This window comes from Lepidochelys kempii, chromosome 1 (genome assembly GCF_965140285.1).
Source record: "Lepidochelys kempii isolate rLepKem1 chromosome 1, rLepKem1.hap1, whole genome shotgun sequence".
Taxonomy (NCBI): Eukaryota; Metazoa; Chordata; order Testudines; family Cheloniidae; genus Lepidochelys; species Lepidochelys kempii.
The window spans coordinates 215,239,768-215,255,729 of record NC_136380.1 but is presented as its reverse complement, the minus strand read 5'-3'; the positions used below and the strand labels follow the sequence as shown (position 1 = coordinate 215,255,729).

Sequence of the window (15,962 nt, the reverse complement as noted above, 5' to 3'; positions counted from 1 at the left end):
CAATGCAGAATGCTACCCCTTTTGTGGCACCAAGCCCTACTTCCACATCATTCCCAGACCTCACCAGCCCCAGGAGGTAGAAGATCAGAGGTCCTATTCTCCTGACACAGAGAAACCCTTACCTCTTTCAGTAGGAAAAATGGGCACTATGACCTGGACTCCATGTATTTCTTGCACAGCAGTGCAGACCACTAACTCCTAGCCCAGCCACCACATTGAATCTTCTGTGAGGTGGGTGCAGCAACCTGCTTGGAACTTGGAGGCTAGAGCAGAGTTTGCAGGAGGAAAAGTTTAGAGAAGGCACCAAGAAGTCAGTCTGTATGCACATGGGTGAGAATGCTAGCTGCAGTTGCAGCATTTCTGTAAATAGTTCTCTTAATAAACAGCCTGTTTTGTTGTACAAGCTGGTGTCCTTTTGTGTTATTACCCAGCATGTGGTACATGAAACAGTGGGCATATCTTTTCTCCAACTTCAGGAAAAAAACAAATGGCTGTTACGAACCCCAAAAGCTTTCCCATCTTCTGTGTTTCTAAATTCACAAGGGAAATATCTGATGTGACTAAAGAAGCTGGCCTTAAAAAAAAACATTCCTCAGAAGGGTAACAAAGCATGCGTAATGGAAATTTCTATTGACTTCCAAGAACTGCCCAACTGAATTTAATCAAATTTGGGAGGAGATTGAGACCTTGCTGAGACTGCATTAGCCCAGAAATGTGTGTGTGCTTGTGTATATAAAAGGGGGAGTTCTCTGCCTGTTCACCAGCAAAATATGCTGTCACTGGAGCCCCAGTAGGAAGTAAAAAGAAAAGGAGTACTTTTGCCACCTTAGAGACTAACAAATTTCATGAGCTACAGCTCACTTCATCAGATGCATGCAGTAGAAAATACAGTGGGGAGATTTTATATAAACAGAGAACATGAAACAATGGGTGTTACCATACATACTGTAACGAGAGTGATCAGGTAAGGTGAGCTATTACCAGCAGGAGTGTGGTGTGTGTGGGGGGAAATAACCTTTTGTAGTGATAATCAAGGTGGGCCATTTCCAGCAGTTGTCCAGAACATGTGAGGAACAGTGTGGGGGGGGAGGGGGAGGGGAGGAATAAACATGGGGAATTAGTTTTCCTTTGTGTAATGACACATCCACTCCCAGTCTTTATTCAAGCCTAAGTTAATGGCGTCCAGTTTGCAAATTAAGTCCAATTCAGCAGTCTCTCGTTGGAGTCTGTTTTTGAAGTTTTTTTGTTGAAGAGTGTTCTCCGACTGGTTTTTGAATGTTATTTGTGTCCATTTATTCTTTTATGTAGAGACTGTCCGGTTTGGCCAATGTACATGGCAGAGGGGCATTGCTGGCACATGATGGCATATATCACATTGGTAGATGTGCAGGTGAATGAGCCTCTGATAGTGTGGCTGATGTGATTAGGCCCTATGATCGTGTCCCCTGAATAGATATGTGGACACAGTTGGCAACGGACTTTGTTGCAAGGATAGGTTCCTGGGTTAGTGTTTTTGTTGTGTGGTTGCTGGTGAGTATTTGCTTCAGGTTGGGGGGCTGTCTGTAAGCAAGGACTGGCCTGTCTCCCAAGATCTGTGAGAGTGATGGGTCATCCTTCAGGACAGGTTGTAGATCCTTGATGATGCACTGTAGAGGTTTAAGTTGGGGGCTGAAGGTGATGGCTAGTGGCGTTCTGTTATTTTCTTTGTTGGGCCTGTCCTGTAGTAGGTAACTTCTGGGTACTCTTCTGGCTCTGTCAGTCTGTTTCTTCACTTCATCAGATGGGTATTGTAGTTGTAAGAACACTTGATAGAGATCTTGTAGGTGTTTGTCTTTGTCTGAGGGGTTGGAGCAAATGCGGTTGTATCGTAGAGTTTGGCTGTAGACAATGGATCATGTGGTGTGGTCTGGATGGAAGCTGGAGGCATGTCAGTAAGCATAGTAGGTTTCTGGTATAGGGTGGTGTTTATGTGACCATCGCTTATTAGCACCGTAGTGTCCAGGAAGTGGATCTCTTGTGTGGACTGGTCCAGGCTGAGGTTGATGGTGGAATGGAAATTGTTGAAATCATGGTGGAATTCCTCAAGGGCTTCTTTTCCATGGGTCCAGATGATGAAGAGGTCATCAGTGTAGCGCAAGTAGAGTAGGGGCATTAGGGGATGAGAGCTGAGGAAGCGTTGTTCTAAGTCAGCCATAAAAATGTTGGCATACTGTGGGGCCATGCGGGTACCCATAGCAGTGCCACTGATTTGAAGGTATACATTGTCCCCAAATCTGAAATGGTTGTGGGTGAGGACAAAGTCACAAAGTTCAGCCACCAGGTTTGCCGTGACATTATCGGGGATACTGTTCCTGATGGCTTGTAGTCCATCTTTATGTGGAATGTTGGTGTAGAGGGCTTCTACATCCATAGTGGCCAGGATGGTGTTTTCAGGAAGATCACTGATAGATTGTAGTTTCCTCAGGAAGTCAGTGGTGTCTCAAAGATAGCTGGGAGTGCTGGTAGCGTAGGGCCTGAGGAGGGCGTCTACACAGCCAGACAATCCTGCTGTCAGGGTGCCAATGCCTGAGATGATGGGGCGTCCAGGGTTTCCAGGTTTATGGATCATGGGTAGCAGATAGAATACCCCAGGTCAGAGTTCTAGAGGTGTGTCTGTGCGGATTTGTGCTTGTGCTTTTTCAGGGAGTTTCTTGGGCAGATGGTGTAGTTTCTTTTGGTAACCCTCAGTGGGATCAGAGGGTAATGGCTTGTAGAAAGTGATGTTGAGAGCTGCCTAGCAGCCTCGTGTTCATATTCCAACCTATTCATGATGACAACAGCACCTCCTTTGTCAGCCTTTTTGATTATGATGTCAGAGATGTTTCTGAGGCTGTGGATGGCCTTCAAAAAACAGACTCCAAAAAAACCTTCAAAAACAGACTCCAACGAGAGACTGTTGAATGCGAATTAATTTGCAAACTGGACACAATTAATTTAGGCTTGAATAAAGACTGGGAGTGGATGTGTCATTACACAAAGGAAAACTAGTTCCCCATGTTTATTCCTCCCCTCCTCCCCCCCACACACACTGTTCCTCACATGTTCTGGACAACTGCTGGAAATGGCCCACCTTGATTATCACTACAAAAGATTATTTCCCCCCCTCCCCCCATCCCCTGCTGGTAATAGCTCACCTTACCTGATCACTCCCGTTACAGTGTGTATGGTAACACCCATTGTTTCATGTTCTCTGTGTATATAAAATCTCCCCACTGTATTTTCTACTGCATGCATCCGATGAAGTGAGCTGTAGGTCACGAAAGCTTATGCTCAAATAAATATGTTAGTCTCTAAGGTGCCACAAGTACTCCTTTTCTTTTTGCGGATACAGACTAACATGGCTGCTACTCTGAAACCAGTAGGAAGTACGAATCTCACTGCTGAACATGCAATGGGCCCTTGAAAAATATGACAACAGCAGAACACATCAACAAGACAAGGATGATTGTGAGCAATTTTGTAAAGGGTATAATCACTTGCTTTAAACTTCTAAAAAGGGGGAAAATCTGGTGGAAAAAACTGACTTCACCGTAAAACAAATCAAAGGAAAATGAAGTTATGGGATAAATGAGCCAAAGTATCAAGTTGAATGTGAATTTTTCTGTCACTGTGTAATAGATTAATGAAGCCATGGTTAAATTACTATGCCCAACTATAACCATGGTATTACCAGAGGCCACAGAAATTAAAGAACTGGAGCCAACATAGTTCAGCCAGAATGAATGATCATGTGCTCTCTGAAGGTCACAATTTCAGGTTGTAATGTTACTCTTTCATTAGAGAAATGTTTATCACTTCATGTGATATTTTGCAAAATTTGATCAGTCTAAAATTGAAATTTTCTTATAATATTAGCATTTCACTAAAAAATCTGATTGACAATCTGTTGTCAATAGCTATTGAACTAAAACTAAAAACTGACAATTTGGACTTCAATGGATGATTACATATGATGGACCAGATCCTCAGCTGGTGTAAATCAGCGTAGCTCCACCGACTTTCAGTAAAGCAATGTTGATTTACATTAGCTGAATACCTGGTGGCTGGAAAGAACAGTTTGGAGAAATGGTCATACATCTAGGGTCACAATAATCAGTTGTAAATGCAATGACCCAGATTTTTTTTAGAATTATTTTTAGTTTTCTGGGTTGTTAAATGAGTCTGAGTTGTAAAGCTGCAGAAAAGTTGAGCCACACTTATAATTTGCACTTGGTTTTTTTTGGCTATTGTGTGTTGAGCCACTTCAGCTCTAAGAGTTGTATGCAGTGAAGGCTGTTCAGTGAAGGCTGTACTGTCTTTTCATTTGAAACTTCCATGATATATAGGGACATTTAAAGAAAGGAAAGAACAGGAATCTGGAGCAGTCTGCAGATGGGAAAGAAGCCTCTAGTGTGTTTTTGCATGTTTCTTCTTTGCACACCAGTATTCAGTATATAGGCCCAGATCATAAACTAATTCAGATAGAAGGGTGAGGGAGAGATGACCAGACAGACGGATAGATAGAAAGATTACAATCTGAACAGCCTGAGAAGCCCATGATTCTTTTGGAGGTTGCTCATAGTGGATGGTTCTTAGCCCCCGTTTGGGGGGAATGTGTGTGTTATGTTTATGAATCCAAAGCATTGGTTCTGCTCTTTGCCTTTAATAGCCATGACCAGGGCTAATGATTCACCAGCTTAATATGGATGCGACGTGATTGCAACATGGAGTAACAAGTTCCACTAGTCTCTGCACTGCTCACTTCCTCAAACACATATTCATATACCAATCCTGGATGGTTGCAGGGCAGAAATAATAACACATTACTGAGGAGCAATTTTTCTGTTTCAACTATTGGAAACAGTGTGTGTGTGAGAGAGAGATGCTAATTACATACATGGAAGCACTTCATGGATACCCGTGAGCAGTAATGTAATAGAAATCCAAAGTGATTATACAAGAGGGAAAACAGCAGGTCATTAAAAGAGGCCTATTAAGTTAAATAGCTGGAGGGACAATTGTAATGTATGCAGGAGGAGAAGCAACAAAACATTCTCTACTATGGTAAAGGAGTTGTGGCGCATTGACAGAGCTGTGTGGGGAGCCCAGGACAGAAATAGCAGTGGGGCTGCAGGGCAGGACTGAGGGGCAGCAGCAGAGTTGTATGGAAAGCCTAGGACTGGAATAGCAGGGGGGCTGCAGGGCAGGATTGAGGGACACCGGTAGAGCTGTGTAAGGAACTCAAGCCTTGAACAGTGGAGGTTTCTGTAGGTCAAGACTGTGTGCTTTGGTAAAGCTGGAAGAGATGGGGCCCATGATTGGAATAGCAGAGAGTTCTGCATATCAGGACTGAGGTGATCACCAGAGCAAAGGGGAGAGGCACCAGTTGAGGAGAAGGGAGCTCTGCATATTAAGAGTGAGAGGTGTGTGGAGAAGTTTTTAGATATTCCATAACACCCCACCCCCCAGTTCTGCCCATCCTGTGCCAGCAGGAATGTCCCAGGTGCAATGTGCTTTCCATTCTGATTCTGAGCTTCTGGTTAGACTCAGCAGGCCAGAACAGCACAAGTATAATGATGGGAGGGTGTTGAGGGAGGGGAACAGGAGGGGTCACATCGGAGTAAAGCAGAAGGTGAACAAATGACCTTCAAACTGCACCACACCAATCTCCCTGGATAAGGGGGCGGGGAGAGAAGTAATTGGGAATAAATGAGGTCAGAGCAGCTCCCCCCCCCCCCCACAGAAGAGAGTTCTCCATTCTCCCTTCTTTCAGGATCATGGGTACATTTTTCTCCTTGACTCCCTGAGCTAGATCAGTTGGAAATAGCAAAGCTAAGTTACTGGCATCCTCAGTTCTTTTCATGAAGTGACTGCATAGTGTTTGGGCTCTCTTCTGAAGGGAGAGAAAGAGAGTAACAGAGAGAGACAGAAAGACAAAGAGAGAAGAAGGCAGACAAGTGTGCATGAGAGGGAAAGACAAACCCAGAAGGGTGCAGAAAGCAGTAGAGGAAGAAGAAGAAAGAAGGAACTCACTCTGGAAAGGGAGTTTCCCTGCTCCTCACTCCACTGTGAGGACTGGCGAGGATGAACTGAAATTAGGAAGGAGGCACTGGCCCTAAGCTACATGAGACAGCAGAGTCAGCTGTTTTTTTCTTCATGGGGATCGGTAGCCCGCTCGTGACCGTCTCTGCTCTGGCAAGTCTCTCTTGGGTGAGTCACATCACAGGTTCCTCTTTGGCAGACTTTGGCCTCTGCTGGGGCACTGTATTACATCAGAAAGTTCAAGGGGATTTGAGCCAAAGATAGATATGAAGTAAGAATTTCCTTGATATTTAAAAGTATTGGGGAAATAAAGTAGGGGCAGAGGAGAATTCAAAGCAGTAAACAGGATGTTAGGATGTAGAGCAAGTGGGGATAAGTGAAGCAAGAGAATTGGGGGGTTAATAAAATCTACATTGAGGAATGATAGAAAATGGGGTAACTGAAGATCCATCAGCACAGTGTGGAATTCAGATTTGTAGTGGGCACAGTAAATAATAGGATATTGATGGGTCTATATTTTTAGGCATAGAGGGGAATTCAGATCTGTCATATAGGATGTAGAAAGCCGGTAATAGTCTGTGGAAAGAGAGAACAAAACGGAATTTAGGTCTCTAATGGAGGCAGGGGAAGGTAAAATATAAATTACGTTTGCATGGGGGAGAGGAGAATTCAGATTAATGCTGGTGTGCGTGAGAGGGATGAAAGAGAGTGGGTAACTGTGAATCCATGGGTGGGGGCATTAGGATTGGCATTGGGGTGGATGAGAGAGATACTGAACACAGGACATCAAGGAGACTAAGTGAGGACAATTCACCCTGATTGCCTTTACTCTCCTTGTAGTTTCCCCAAGTGAGATGTGAAGAGGCCTGTGTGAATGCTGAACAGTGAGTATACACATCCTGCATTCTTTTCAGAAGAGGTTGAGGGCGGGAGTGACAGACATGGGAGGAATCTCAGCTGATGGCCTTGTCTCTCACCAATGGAGTTTGCTTTAGTTAACAGTATTGGTAAATCGTGAGCAAGCATTTTCCAGGGCCAGAAAGTTTGTTTGTTAGATCTGAGTTACTAAATCTTAACATACAATTTATTTTATATATTTGCCTTGTCTTTATACTTGCAAATTGTCTGATTTTTATTTTTTCAGGGGTATTGGTTGTTTGAAAACTTTTGCCAAGAAATTTCTGGGATTAATTTTTGTTCTATCACTGTTTTTCAAGCAGTTCATTGTAAGGATTCAATATTCAGAATTTGATCAACTCTACTAATTATAGGTAAAGAAATGTGCTGTGCACCCACTTCCAAAAAGAGGGTGACAAATTGGGAGAGAAATTCAAAGAAAAACAACAAAAATAATGGGGCTGGAAGGGCTGATTTCTAAAGAAAAAATAAGGAAGACGCAGACATGAGAACTCTCTAGAAGTATCTGAAGGATGTAAACAGAATAACATAGTCACGAAGTGTGTGTGTGACGGGGAGAACTTGGAGAAAATGGGATGAAGCTGAATAAAATTATTTAAGGAATTATTTAAGCTCAATACGAATGTGGACACAAGAACAAATGGATATAAACTGGCCACCAGGAAGTTTAGACTTGAAATTAGACGAAGGTTTCTAACCATCAGAGGAGTGAAGTTTTGGAATAGCCTTTCAAGGGGAGCAGTGGGGTCAAAAGATCGATCTGGCTTTAAGATTAAACTCGATAAGTTTATGGAGGAGATGGTATAACATGATTTTGGTAATTAATTGATCTTTAAATATTCATGGTAAATAGGCCTAATGGCCTGTGATGGGATGTTAGATAGGGTGGGATCTGAGTTACCCAGGAAAGAATGTTCTGTAGTATCTGGCTGATGAATCTTGCCCATATGCTCAGGGTTTAGCTGATTGCCATATTTGGGGTCGGGAAGGAATTTTCCTCCCGGGCAGATTGGAAGAGGCCCTGGAGGTTTTTCACCTTCCTCTGTAGCATGGGGCACGGGTCACTTGCTGGAGGATTCTCTGCTCCTTGAAGTCTTTAAACCACGATTTGAGGACTTCAATAGCTCAGACATAGGTGAGGTTTTTCACAGGAGTGGGTGGGTGAGATTCTGTGGCCTGCGTTGTGCAGAAGGTCAGACTAGATGATCATAATGGTCCCTTCTGACATTAGTGTCTATGAATCTATAAAAGAGAAAATTTGAGGCTGGCCATTAAGAAAAAATTCCTAGTAATGAGATTTATTAGACTGAAGAATAGTCTCCTCAGTGAGAAGTGGTGGAAGCTCCATCATGTGACTCATTTAAAACTTATAGTGTAGACCAGTCTCCATCTTTCATCAACTGGAGTGAAGATGGGAGTTGGCATGGTAGATAAGATAGGATCAAACAGGGAATTTCTCCATCCCATATTGCTATGATGTTATGTTGTTAACTCTTTCTTTCACCCTCTTTTTCTCAGCTGCTCAAGCACTGATTGGGTCCGTCTCTGGTACATCTGGTAAGTTTACACTTACATAAATATCATTTGTATTTGTCACTTAAGTTAGCAAGCAATTGATAGAATTAAATCTGATCCTTTAAGTGACAAAAAATCGAACAATTCCTCCCTTCTCCTCTTTCCCTAAGTTCCCTCTAGTGTCGTGAAGGAAGTATTGTGTTTTCCTGTTCCTTAGTATTAGATAACACGTCAAACATGAACATAGCTCTTTCCCTCTTCTCAGTCATGCATTTTTATTAAATGCATTAGTTTTATTATGAGAAATGTAAGATGTACAACATTCATGATTTCACAGCACAGATGTGCAGCTGGGTGCTTTTTTCTTTTTAAAGGACTGTCTCTTTAAATGTTAGTAAAATGAGTGTGATCACTTCTTAGAATCCATTCAGTGTCTGTACATAAAGAAAAGGTATGGCAATAACGCTACTTCCTCTCTCTCTACAGGCTGGTGGTGGCGATTGGTGGGCTGCTGCTTCTGTGTGGCCTGGTGTCAGCCTGCATGAGGTGCTGCTGCCGGCAGGCAGGGGAGGAGTCGGGTTCCCACCCCTATGAGGTCACAGTCATCGCCTTTGATCATGACAACACTCTCCAGAGCACTATCACTTGTGAGTGTGACCATGCAGAAGCCAAGGTAGATGTAGAAAAGGCTGAGAATCCTTGAACATATTCCAGAATCCAGAAACTGAAGGTCTGAAAAATTCAGACCTTTGTATCCCATGAATTTCAAGGGCTAGATCTTCAGCTGGTATAAGTCAGAAAGCTCCACTGCGGTAAATAGTGCTACATTGATTTACACCAGCTAAGGAGCTGTCCCCTTAAGTCTAGAACCCATAACATACTTCAAAGTGCCAAATTCTAGAGCCCCAAAAGTTTGAAACTAGGGGTTCAAGGATCAGGTCCGGTCTTAGCTACATATGGGTCATCATGTCACTTGCTGGGGTAGTAGAGGGAGGGTCCTAACAGCTGGTGTATGGGCCAGATTGCTTGATGCTGGGGAATGGGGGCATCTGCGAGTTGAGACTGGGGGATTTCATGGGATATATCTGGAAGATCCAGCTAGCTGGGAAGTAGGGAATGAAGGTGGGACACTTCTTTTGGTGGAACGAGGACAGGTCCATCAGCTGAGAGAAGCATTTGTGGAAGGTTTCGGTAGAGGATGTGTCTGATGAGAAGGGATGGCCTTGGAGAAGAAAGGTGGTTGGCACTGAGTGTGTGTAGCTCGGAAAAGCCTTACACAGCAAGTATATTTGTGCTCTCTGTCTGGTATTTGATGTTCCAGGGTTAGATTAACCTTTCCCAATCTCACTCCTTTCAGCTCTGCATTCTGTGTTTGGTCCTGCTGCCAGGAGGATACTGGCTGTGGCACATTCCCACAATGCCGTGCTAGGAGCACCACCCCCTTGCGGATCGGAGACCCCTCCAGTCTATGAGGAGGCCCTACATATGAGCAGGTTCACGGTAGCCCGGACTGGGCAGAGAGTCCCAGACCTGGCCCCAGTGCTAGAGGAAAAGCAACAGGCATCAGCTGTGGAAGACGATTCACAACAAGACCTCCCCTAATGTGAATGCACCCAATTTCTTTCTTTCTTTTTTTTTCATTTGGCCAACAATGCAGAGTACTAATATTCAAGGGGAGGATCCAAAATCTGTTCTAGGTGGGCTCAGGAATACAGTTCAGGTTATTCTCCTCTTTAATCTAATGTCCTGACCAAAGAGAGTAACTCAATTTCCTAATACTTTATGACTCATAATATTTTCATGAATCTCTCTTGATACCTCACTGGGATCTTTTATTGTTAATTAGTTATTGTTATTCATTATTATTATTTATTACTTTCATTACACACATCAATAAGATGCCCATCACCGTAGTCTCTAGCACCATAGTTAGTGCCTTGCATCATGGCAGCAGGGTTATTCTGTTGACCCACTCTGCTGGCAGTTGTTGGTGTCCTGCAGGAAGATGCTGTCTGATTCCTGATGGCTCATTGTGGCAGGTGTAGCTCAGTCACTCCAACTGGGCTGTATGGGAAGTGGGAATGGTTATTTTGCTAGAGGGAGACAGGCGTAGGACACAGAGATCTGATGGAAGAACACTAGGAACAGCCAAGATTAGGGAAAGAGCTTGAGGTGGAATTTGTGTTTTATTATTATTAAATACCTTCTTAATAAAGACACACCCCAAGAAAAGGGTGAGTTTAACCTTATACAGTGTTTATATTTTGGAGCAAGGTGGTAACACCACCTGCTTATATACAGTACATAACTGTGATCATATAACACTGTAGATACATGCTGTGCTTTATAGACCATATTGAAAAACAAGAGGCCCAGTCCTGAAGAGCTTATATTTGAACTCAAAAAAATGTGTTATGTGGGATAACAGATCAGAGATGGGAAGGGGCAGAAACACTGCTGGTACAATAAACTCAATTATTGTTTATCTGTGTATTATTACTAGGCTTGGAAGGATTAGATTTTTTATCAGCAAATGTCGGTTAACATCAATTTCAACATACACTCACAAATGGACAAAAAATATTTCCATTGATAATAATAAAAAATTACAGATATGTCAAGTAAGAAAAATGCTGCATGAGAACTTATTAGAGTTTGATTCAAGAATATTTGTGTGCTCTGATGTCATATTGACAATGTGTGGTTTAATGGTCATAAAACTTTAACTGTTTTTTCAATGTCTGTCAATAAAAAATTGTTTGACCTCCCTCCATTGTCTGACCTCCCATAATTTCCTGCAACGGTGGAAAATTTAAATAGATAAAAATTAGGGCTGTCGATTAATTGCAGTTAACTCACATGGTTAACTTAAAAAATTTAATTGTGATTAAAAAAATTAATGTGATTAATCGCCATTTTAATTGCACTGTTAAACAATAGAATACCAATTGAAATGTATTAAATATTTTTCGATGTTTTTCTACATTTTGAAATATATTGATTTCAATTACAACAGTATACAAAGTTGACAGTGCTCACTTTATATTATTATTACAAATATTTGCACTGTAAAAATGGCAAACAAAAGAAATTGTATTTTTTAATTCACCTCATACAAGTACTGCAGTGCAATCTATTTATCATGTAAGTGCAACTTACAAAGGTAGATTTTTTTATTACATAACTGCACTCAAAAACAAAAGAATGTAAACTTCAGAACCTACAAGTCCACTCAGTCCTACTTCTTGTTCAGCCAATCGCTAAGACAAACAAGTTTGTTTACATTTATGGGAGATAATACTGCCCGCGTCTTATTTACAAAAAGAAAAGGAGTACTTGTGGCACCTTAGAGACTAACCAATTTATTTGAGCATGAGCTTTCGTGAGCTAGCTGTAGCTCACGAAAGCTCATGCTCAAATAAATTGGTTAGTCTCTAAGGTGCCACAAGTACTCCTTTTCTTTTTGCGAATACAGACTAACACGGCTGTTACTCTGAAACCTGTTCTTATTTACAGTGTCACCTGAAAGTGAGAACAGGTGTTTGCATGGCACTTTTGTAGCCGGCATTGCAAGGTATTGACATGCTAGTTATGCTAAACATTCGTATACCCCTTCATACTACAGCCACCATTCCAGAGGACATGCTTCCATGCCAATGATGCTCTTTAAAAAAATAATGCATTAATTACATTTGTGATTGAACTCCTTGGGGGAGAATTGTATGTCTCCTATTCTGTTTTACCCACATTCTGCCATATATCTCACGTTAGAACAGTCTCGGATGATGACCCAGCACATGTTGTTCATTTTAAGAACACTTTCACTGCAGATTTGACAAAACGCAAAGAAGATACCAATATGAGATTTCTAAAGATAGCTACAGCACTCGACCCAAGGTTTAAAAATATGAAGTGGCCTTTCCAAATCTGAGAGACAAGGTGTGGAGCATGCTTTCAGAAGTCTTAAAAGAGAAACACTATAGAACCCGATTCACCAAAAAAGAAAATCAACCTTCTGCTGGTGGCATCTGAATCAGATAATGAAAATGAACATGTGTCGGTCCGCACTGCTTTGCATTGTTATCAAGCAGAACCCTTAAATATATTAATTATTCATGATTCTTCTTCAAATAGATAGTATAATAATTTTCAACCAATGGACAGTCTGCAAACTGCTCCTTGGAATAGCTACTTTTTCTGGTGTGTGATTGATCATCTAAGTTACATGGTATTGTTTCTGCTCACTAACTGGATGGTGGAAAAATGTTAGACATAATGGCAAATGACAAACAACGGTGATGAATTAATGACACATTTATGGTGTGAATATTCAGACAAATAAATATTCACCTGCCTAGCTATATAAATATAGCCCCTGTAAGCTTAGCTTTTGATCACCTCACAATCTTTAATGTATTTGTCTTCAGAATATCCCTGTGAGGCAGTGCTGTTATCCCCATTGTACAGATGGGGAGTTGAGTCATAAGAGACTTAAGTAACTTGCTCAAGGTCACACAGGAAATCTGTGATAGAGTATGGAACTGAATCAGCATCTCAACTTACCAGGTGAAATCCTCCCCAGATCCATGAACATTTTCTTGAATTATCCACTGTCCAACTGTTTGCTACTAGTAAGACCCCATGTGTAGAAGCATACCAATGCCTCATGAATATATTTGCAGATCTGTTTTTCCATTATTCAACCAGCTCAAATTATTATTAATAATTATTTGTGTAGACTTGATAAATCTATTCTAGTTGCTGATCTTTAACATCCACTCAAGACCCAATTAATCCATTATATTGTTTCCTGGAGATTTCAGGTTTACTGAATAATAAAGGCCAGGAACAGAGTCATTAGAATCTGTTGACTCTGGATACAACTCTGCCAAGTGCACAAAGTTCCAGGAATCCTTGAAGATCTTTTCCACTTGGAACATACCATTCCTTTACTTGCTCCACCCCTTTTCTGGCTCTGAATAGAACAGCCAAGTTCTTTACATTTATGTGGGTTTATGTGAGCATACATAGACACTAGATGTCAGTCTTGCTCCACTTGGCAGGAATGGTATCTGAGCACTTTGTAATTTCTATGTGGATTACAGAATAATAGAAATGCAGGGCTGGAAGAGCTGTTCAGAAGTCATCTAGTCCAGGCCCCTGCACTGAGACAGGGTTAAGTAAACCAAGAACATCCATAACAGGGATTTATCATTCCACAACCTCCTTTGGAAGCCTGTCCCAGAATTCAACTATTCTTATAATTAGAAAGTTTTTCCTACTATCTGACCTAATCTCCCTTGCTCCAGTTTCTTGTCCTACTTCTAGTGGACCTGGAGAACAATAATCACCATCCTTTTCTTTAACATATTTGAAGACTGTTACCAGGTGGCCCCTCAGTCTTCTCCCCACAACCCCCATCTACTCAGCTGGTAACCCTATTAGAGAAGGAAATGGTTGGGAATGATTTGTTCTTGACAAATCCATGTTGTCTATTATAGTCCTCAGAGTAACAGCCGTGTTAGTCTGCATTCGCAAAAAAGAAAAGGAGTACTTGTGGCACCTTAGAGACTAACCAATTTATTTGAGCATAAGCTTTCGTGAGCTACAGCTCACTTCATCGGATGCATACTGTGGAAAGCATAGAAGATCTTTTTATACACACAAAGCATGAAAAAATGGGTGTTTACCACTACAAAAGGTTTTCTCTCCCCCCCACCCCACTCTCCTGTTGGTAATAGCTTATCTAAAGTGATCACTCTCCTTACAATGTGTATGATAATCAAAGTGGGCCATTTCCAGCACAAATCCAGGGTTTAACAAGAACGTCTTGCGGGGGGGAGAGTAGGAAAAAACAAGGGGAAATAGGTTACCTTGCATAATGACTTAGCCACTCCCAGTCTCTATTCAAGCCTAAGTTAATTGTATCCAATTTGCAAATGAATTCCAATTCAACAGTCTCTGGCTGGAGTCTGGTTTTGAAGTTTTTTTGTTGTAATATCGCAACTTTCATGTCTGTAATCGCGTGACCAGAGAGACTGAAATGTTCTCTGACTGGTTTATGAATGTTATAATTCTTGACATCTGATTTGTGTCCATTTATTCTTTTACGTAGAGACTGTCCAGTTTGACCAATGTACATGGCAGAGGGGCATTGCTGGCACATGATGGCATATATCACATTGGTGGATGTGCAGGTGAACGAGCCTCTGATAGTGTGGCTGATGTTATTAGGCCCTGTGATGGTGTCCCCTGAATAGATATGTGGGCACAGTTGGCAATGGGCTTTGTTGCAAGGATAGGTTCCTGGGTTAGTGGTTCTGTTGTGTGGTGTATGGTTGCTGGTGAGTATTTGCTTCAGGTTGGGGGGCTGTCTGTAGGCAAGGACTGGCTTGTCTCCCAAGATTTGTGAGAGTGTTGGGTCGTCCTTCAGGATAGGTTGTACATCCTTGATAATGCGTTGGAGGGGTTTTAGTTGGGGGCTGAAGGTGACGGTTAGTGGCGTTCTGTTATCTTCTTTGTTAGGCCTGTCCTGTAGTAGGTGACTTCTGGGAACTCTTCTGGCTCTATCAATCTGTTTCTTCAGTTCAGCAGAAGGGTATTGTAGTTGTAAGAATGCTTGATAGAGATCTTGTAGGTGTTTGTCTCCATTTGAGGGGTTGGAGCAAATGCAGTTGTATCGCAGAGTTTGGCTGTAGATAATGGATCATGTGTTGTGGTCAGGGTGAAAGCTGGAGGCATGAAGGTAGGAATAGCGGTCAGTAGGTTTCCAGTATAGGGTGGTGTTTATGTGACCATCGTTTATTAGCACTGTAGTGTCCAGGAAGTGGATCTCTTGTGTGGACTGGACCAGGCTGAGGTTGATGGTGGGATGGAAATTGTTGAAATCATGGTGGAATTCCTCAAGTGTTTTTTTTCCATGGGTCCAGATGATGAAGATGTCATCAATATAGCGCAAGTAGAGTAGGGGTGATAGGGGACGAGAGCTGAGGAAGCGTTGTTCTAAGTCAGCCATAAAAATGTTGGCATACTGTGGGGTCATGCGGGTACCCATAGCAGTGCCACTGATTTGAAGGTATACATTGTCCCCAAATGTAAAACAGTTGTGGGTAAGGACAAAGTTACGAAGTTCAGCCACGTGACATTATCGGGGATAGTGTTCTTGACGGCTTGTAGTCCATCTTTGTGTGGAATGTTGATGTAGAGGACTTCTACATCCATAGTGGCCAGGATGGTGTTACCAGGAAGATCAGCGATGGATTGTAGTTTCCTCAGTAAGTCAGTGGTGTCTCGAAGGTAGCTGGGAGTGCTGGTAGCGTAGGGCCTGAGGAGGGAGTCTACATAGCCAGACAATCCTGCTGTCAGGATGCCAATGCCTGAGATGATGGGGTGCCCAGGATTTCCAGGTTTATGGATCTTGGGTAGTAGACAGAATACCCCAGGTCGTGGTTCCAGGGGTGTATCTGTGC

General features: G+C 42.2%; 1 protein-coding gene across 1 annotated transcript; it reads left to right on the top strand.

The window, feature by feature from the left end:
- Window positions 1-5,639: 5,639 nt before the first annotated feature.
- TMEM52B (transmembrane protein 52B) lies at window positions 5,640-11,232 on the top strand. Its single transcript, XM_073313009.2, has 5 exons — window positions 5,640-6,228; window positions 6,901-6,944; window positions 8,497-8,535; window positions 8,980-9,140; window positions 9,851-11,232. Exons 1-5 carry the CDS (start codon window positions 6,175-6,177, stop codon window positions 10,093-10,095), a joined length of 543 nt encoding a protein of 180 aa, XP_073169110.1. The 5' UTR covers window positions 5,640-6,174; the 3' UTR covers window positions 10,096-11,232.
- The last annotated feature ends 4,730 nt before the right edge of the window (window positions 11,233-15,962 follow it).